The following is a 7,543-nucleotide window of genomic DNA, read 5'->3' on the forward strand; positions in this document are numbered from 1 at the left end:
CTCCAAGTCACTCACCTCCAGATTAATGGATGGAAGAACTGTCAGCTGGTTCCTTCACTAGACTATGCATACATCCTTGACCCTCCCTTCAACTCTAATTTATTAGCATTACAGAGATGTCATCCTAGGGTCTATGGCAGAGAACAGCAGAGATGGGCTGAACGGCAATTCCAATGATATTCTCACTCCCTCTAATTCCTCATATAATTGTACACAAGCTGTTCAGGATGTTTAGCATTTGTGTTGGTGACCATCTGCAGATCTTCTGGCAATATACACTGGAGTGTACCAACAGCTGGAGACACCAGGCAGAACTCAGGGTGAGTGCTAACAGCTACGAGAATACTCTCTGCTTAAAACACAGGGGCTTTTTTGAAGAGTCCAGAAGCTTCTCCCTAGGGGAGAAGCTCAGGGACTTCTGCTGAGACTGAGAATTCCCCAAAGAGTTCTCAAGATGTTTAGTTGAGAACGGAAGCCATGAGACGCTGAGAAATCCCAATCCTTTATGTGGGCAAGGGATAGCTTCAAGATGTTAGGGTGCTTCTAGTTCTAGATTTCTTTTTCTGAAACGAGATAAGCAAGATATAGCTAGGCTTGGAGTACAGTATTACAAAAAAGAGTGTTTTGATTCGGATAAAAAGATAAAACTGATTCCAATCTCTGATAATTTCTGACCATGTGACCATGTAACCTAGGAAAAATTAATGTCCCAGAAAAATCATTTCCTTATGTTCTAAAAATGGAAAATTTCCCTCTTTTTTTTTTTTTTTTTTTACTCAGACTCTAGTACTATCAGGCATGTTTTAGAATCATCTGCCAGTGTAATTTGGTTTGAGTTTAGGGAGAAGAAAATGTCCACCTTGGCCTTTAGTCATAAACTATGTGTTTCTTAATTACTACTGGCCATTTCCTGTGTATTCTCCACTGTACACGTGTGGTTTGGGTCATAATTCAGAAACTCGTACTTCAAATACCAGCTTAATACCTTAAAATAGTTCATTAGCCCATTTTAACTACAAATATGTATATCAGGAGATTTTCCAGCATAGATTTAAACAATTAGAGGGAACAAATACCTGAACAGAACAGCTGATACTTAATGGATACTCAGTAAACACAATTATTAAAATAATTAGTAGGGTAACTGTGATTCTAGTTTGCCAAGAATGGGCCTAATTTACACTTATTGATTTGGTTTCCCAACCAGTTTGGGAAAACAAGCTGGGATGGGTTGGTAAACCTCCACTTCAAACTCCAAGTTTCTGCTGCACATTCATCTAATAGCCTGTGCAATACATGGGCAGTGACCACAGTGACCCTACTTTAACTCATTTCTAAATCTGAAAGATGACCCATCTCTCTTTTCTTGACCATTCCCAAAGTAATGTTAGTAAAGCTGCAAAGACAGTAGGCAGGGTCGTTACTGGCATGCAAGCACATAGACACAGTTGGCTCCTTGCAGGTTTAGACAATGGTACTTGACAATGATCCCCCTAACAGAGGCTTTTTTTAAAATTATTTTTTTATTTAAAAAAAATTTTAATGTTTATTTATTTTTGAGAGAAAGAGAGACATAGAGTGTGAACAGTGGAGGGGCAGAGAGAGAGGGAGACACAGAATCCAAAGCAGGCTCCAGGTTCTGAGCTGTCAACACAGAGCACAATGCAGGGCTTGAACTCACAAAGCACGAGATCATGACTTGCACCAAAGTCAAATGTTCAACCAATTGAGCTACCTAGGTGCCTCACTTCCAGATGCTTTTTATTGGAGCCAACCACTTGTGTCACTCCTTGTGCGAAAGCCTGTGGAATAAATGAAGTCATGAGGCTGCCAGCAGCCTGGGATCAATAGGAAATACTTTGGTTAAGTGATCCAGAAAAGAAAATGTTCAAGGAATAAAGACTGATGAATGTTTAGTGTTTATCACTTCTTGTAATCGTATAACTTATTTCATTGTTTGATAAACTAATTTTTAATAAGCCCACTGGCAGCAAAGATCCTACAAAAATTAAAGTTCATACTTTTTAAGTTCTCTGTTAGAGCTTCTTAGGAAATTTGATAATGAATTCATAACTTGAGCAAAATCTTTGCAAATGTGTGACATCACTATAGTGGCTAACTTGATAGAATTGATCCCATAACAACCAGAAGAAAAAAAAATTAATATCTACTTCTAAAGTAGGTGAATTCTCTTAAGAACATTGTATGTGATGGTGATAATTTACCATACATAGATACTGAAGGCAGATTTCATGCTACATTCTCATGATTTTTCAAAAAGATTAAATAATTGTCTATTCAAAATAAGTGTATTCCATTTTTATTACACATTTTTCAGTCATTGTGAAAAGGGACAGGATAGCTGTTACAGTGTTGATTTCATTAGCATAAGCTAAATTATGTTCATTTTAAATGACTATTCAGATGCTTTAAACAGAAAATAATTTTTTTTCAACTTTGTGTTTTGTATTTATATTCTTAAGCTTTACAGAGATATAATTGACATACAACATTGGGTAAGTTTAAGGTATATGATACACTGATTTGATACACTTACATGTTGCAAAAGGGTCACTACTGAGGCATTAGCTAATACTTTTATCATGTCATACAATTACTGTTGCCATTTTGTGGTGAGAACATTTAGGATCTAGTGTCTTAAGAACAGTCAGGTTATAATACATTATTGTCAACTATCATCACAATACTGTTTGTATTAGATCCTAGAAATTATTCCTCTTCAAACTGTAAGTTTGTACCCTTTAACCAACATCTCCCCATTTCCCTGACTCCTTATTCCCTGGTAACCACCATTCTACTCGGTTTCTATAAGTTCAGTTTGGATTCTATATATAAGTTATATCACACAGTATTTGTCTTTTTCCCTTTGACTTATTTCACTTGGCATAATGTCCCCCCAAACCATTCATGTTGTTACAAGTGACACACTGTCCTTATTTCCCCTAGCTGAATAAATAATTCATGTATGTGTATGTAGCACATCTGTATCCATTCATCCATTGATGGATGCTTAGGCTTTTTCTATATCTTGGCTATTGTGCATAATGCAACAAACAGAAGAATAGATGTCTCTTTTATATCTTGCTTTTATTTCCTTTGGCTATGTACCCAGAAGTAGGATGTTAGTTATATTTTTAATATTTTGAGGGACCTCTATACTATTATTCATAGTGGTTGCACCAATTTACAAAGCCACCAATAGTGCACAGGTGATCCCTTTTCTCTGTATCCTCACCAGCACTTGTTATCTCTTGGCTTTTTGATGACAGTCATTCTAACAAGTATGACTTGCAATTTTGACTTGCAGTTTTGACTTGCAATCCCCTGATGATTAATGATATTGAACATCTTTTCATGTACTAGTTGGCCATTTGTATGTCTCCTTGGAAAAATGTTTATTCAGTTCCTTTGCCCATTTTTTGAATCAGGTTTTTTTTTGTTATTGAATTGTATGAGTTCTTTACATATTTTGGATATTAATCACTTATCAGATATTTGTATAAGGGCAGAAACAAAATGGACAAAAGATTGAACAGATGCTTCAAAGTGAGAAAATAGAAATGCCCAATAAACATATATGAATACAGGAGTATGATTTTAAGTTAGCAGAAAATTAACATATGATATTGATGGCCGATCTTTTTCAAGATTTGGGATTCTAGAACACCTAGCTGACTTGTTCCAGGATATGCTAGCAACTGAATCAAGAACAAGAGTTGATGTGTGTAGCTGTTAAATTTGAATATGGCCTCCAAGGTCTTCTACTCTGTTTGTCCATTTTCTATTGGATTATTTGTCTTTTCCTAATGATTTGTAAACTTTTTCTTTTCTCTCTTTCTTTTTTATTTTTAATAAATGTAGGCTAAGCCATTTGTTGGTAATCTGTAATACATATTTTCTAAATCCTGTTTAAACTATTGTAATCAGATTTATATGCATTCCATATGTCTTTGCTGTTTTTCACTTGTGATTAAGTATTGTTAATACCTTATTAGTGAATTTTTTTACTTTCCCAGAAGGTTTCTATCAGTCTTCCACTGAATGCCTTTCTGAGGGACTTCCCCGACATCAGATTATCCCCAGGTATAGCCTAACTCAAGGCAATCTGGATAACCATGGGATTAACTATTTAGTTTGACAATTACATTTAGACTAGGGTTCTAATTATGATATTTGGGCTGGATGGTTATTTTTTGTAGAGTGTACTGTGCATGCAGGGTGTGTCATGTAAGATGCTCTGGCAGCATCCCTAGCCTTTACCCAGTTGATGTTGATAACATACCTCCCTCCCAGGTTACAAAAACCAAAATTGTTTCCAGATATTGCCAAATGTCTCCTGGTAGCTAAATTGTTCCCAGTTGGGTACCATTGTTTTAGGAGGCCCAGAGTTCGGCTTTCATTCCTCCAGGAACATGTGGAAATAATCATGGTGACTGTAAAGTCCCCCATCCCTACTGGCATTTTGTAGCTTCATCTTCCTTTTGTTTTAGTTTATTGAGGAGGACAGACACAACCTGAGATTGTTTCGAGAGTGCAGAGTGTGACATCGCTGTACAGTAACCCATGAGAATTTAATACCTCTCAAATCCATGTTATTATCCCTCCTCTTATTAATAGACACTGTTGAAGCCTTCACTTTGTGATGCCTATCTTCACACTGGAAAAATATGAGCTTCCATTTCTTATAATTAATAAAGTATGTCTAACTTGTGCTTTGTTGTGCTACAGCCCTCAGTGCCCATGGCTACATCTGTAAGGTTATGGGAAAATTATGCAAGGCACAGAAGCACGTAGCACCCTGATCTGATGATAGAATTATGGAGACAGATGCAATGCTGAATGTGAAGGCTAAAATGTAGCCCAATGGTACTATCCTGGGGTATAAAAGATGAGGTGTCACTCCCAACTTTTGACTTTCTGTCTTTGCGAATTCAGTAAGACAATTTCTCAGAGCTTCAATCTCTTCAACAACTGAAAAAATAGAAAGAATGATAAATAAAATTGGATACATGAGAATCAAAGTAGAAAGTGTGCCTAGAGGTAAATTTTACATATATTAGCATTTCAAATGCAATGCATGTATCTGTGAAAGCTTTTCATTAGTTGCGAGATACTATCTCCTTACAGGCTGAGTATTATTCTTAAGCATATGACACTGCTGGAAACTGTCTCTTGATTTACCTGAGGATAAATTTGCAAGAGATTGTAACTGGTTTGTGGTGAGGACTTGGGTCAATGAGTGGGCATAAGAAAATGTAAGAAACTTTTCTATAATCCACAAGGTTTTTAGGTTGTATTAGGAAGAGAATTTGAACCATTCATCACCCACCAAACCTAAGGCAAAAATTCCTCCCTAATCCCATATAATTTATTCCTACTTTCAAAATCTGTGAGCATCTGTAACATGCGTACTTTTGCAATAAACAACTTAAGAAAGTTTTGTCCAATCTTGGAGTACTTTTGAACTCTTTAACAAACAATTTCCCGTTATAAAACATGGCCTCATTTCCACATTCATTTGTTAATAGTTATTTATCAGAGATCTATTCTGTGCCAGAAATATCCTACATATTAGACACAAAGACATAAAGAAAATAGATATGGTTCTTCCTTCACTGATAACAGACTCTTTTTTTGGAAGAAGAAAAAAGAAAACTCATTGCAAATCATATAATGAGTATAATGTATAAAGAATAAAAAAACAATTTCATAAAGAGAGGGTCATACTTTGAATTGAGGGTATAGATAATCTATGAGGAAATTATAAAAAAAGTGAATAGAAATGAGTTATATGAAATTTAAGTCAAGAGCAGTCTAAGAAAAGCGGACAGATAATGAAAACTTAGAAGAAATAGAAAAATTTGTAAATGCAACAAATTTTCAGAAGGCCAGTTTGGTTGTAGTTTGATTATCCGACAATGTTGGAGAGACAGAGACGGTCTAGAGCATGTATTGTTTTATATTATGTACTTTATTGATTTAATTATTTAAAATATTAATTATAGTCCCAAAGAAATTCAAGTTCATATTTAAAATACACATTACTTCATTCTATACTTCTTTTTAAAAAAATAACTCGCACGGATGATCAGTTAGAAAGCAGCAAAAGTAAACATTTAGAAACTAAATAGTTTCTTGCAGTATTTTACTAAAGAGATGCTAGTGAGGTGCTAGGATGAGTAAAACAATGAGGTGAGAAAATTAAGACATAATTTGAGGCTAGAATCGAAAGAACTAAGAACTTAATATAAATAGATTGAACGCAGGGATGAGGAGTACACTCCTGGTAGACAGACACTACCATTTCACTATATTGTTGAAATTTGTTGTTTTTATCAGAGGTGACATCATAAGGTATCTATTATTATTGTGTTAACTGGGATAGAGTCCCAGGATATACTTCTTGTTTCCTGTTTTATGTTCATGTTCAGTATCCAGTTTGAATAAAATAAATCTGCTGATAAAACAAGAAAAGTGTATTGATGATTATTTGTGGCAAATATTAGCTTTTTCACAAACTGACCTTGATCTCTTATATAAGAAATTTCCCCAGTATGCATCCTACATTGTCTGATTGTTACATCTGCTTCTGACATAATTTTGCTACAACTCTTACTCTAATCTGTCTCGTTTTCACACAGTACACAATGGGATTCATCATTGGAGGCACAAGTAAAAGAACATTTGCCATGAGAACATTGAAGAGAGGTGAGACATGTCGGACAAACCGATGGACAATGGAAAGGTTAATGATGGGCAGATAGAAGATGATCACTGCACAGATGTGTGAAACACAAGTATTGAGGGCCTTGAGCTGCTCCTTTCGGGATGCAATTCCCAGTACAGTCTTGAGGATCAGGAAGTAAGACACAGCAATAAGCATAAAGTCTACCATAACCCACAGTACTCCAAAAAAGCCATATATGACATCAATTCGGTTGTCAGAGCAGGCCAACTTCATGACATCCTGGTGGAGACAGTAGGAATGGGATAATTGGCTTTTATTACAATATTTCAAACTTCTCAAAGTGAAGGGGAAGGGTAGCACTAGGAGGACACTCTTAAGGGATATCACTATTCCTATTTTGACAACTCTGATAGGAGTAAGAATGGAGCTGTATCTCAGAGGGCTGTGGATGGCTAGGAAGCGGTCAAACGACATGATCAAGAGCACTGAAGATTCCACTGCTGCAAATCCATGGATGAAGAATTCTTGGGCAAAGCAGGCATTGGCAGAAATTTCAGGGGCATTGAATAAGAAGATCCTCCACATGGTGGGTAGAGAAGAGAAGGACAGGCCCATGTCAGACATGGCTAACATGGAAAGGAAGTAGTACATGGGCTCATGCAAAGAGGGCTCTGTCTTGATGACCAAAAGGATGGTGCAGTTTCCCAGAATAGCAAAAATATACATGCTACATATAGGGATAGAGATCCAGATGTGTGCATATTCCAGCCCTGGCATCCCAACCAAGAAGAAGGTGGTGATTTCAACATCTGATGTATTAATAATGGACATCAT

At 36.2% G+C, this 7,543-nt stretch overlaps 1 protein-coding gene across 1 annotated transcript; it reads right to left on the minus strand.

The window, feature by feature from the left end:
• Positions 1-6,598: 6,598 nt before the first annotated feature.
• On the minus strand, positions 6,599-7,543 carry LOC122200619 (olfactory receptor 51A4). The gene has a single exon (XM_042906328.1). It carries the CDS (start codon positions 7,541-7,543, stop codon positions 6,599-6,601), a length of 945 nt encoding a protein of 314 aa, XP_042762262.1.

The sequence above is a fragment of the Panthera leo genome, chromosome D1 (assembly GCF_018350215.1).
Source record: "Panthera leo isolate Ple1 chromosome D1, P.leo_Ple1_pat1.1, whole genome shotgun sequence".
Taxonomy (NCBI): Eukaryota; Metazoa; Chordata; class Mammalia; order Carnivora; family Felidae; genus Panthera; species Panthera leo.

Coding starts and splice junctions, on each gene's coding strand:
- LOC122200619 (XM_042906328.1), bottom strand. CDS start 7,543: ATGATGTCCATTATTAATACATCAGATGTTGAAATCACCACCTTCTTC.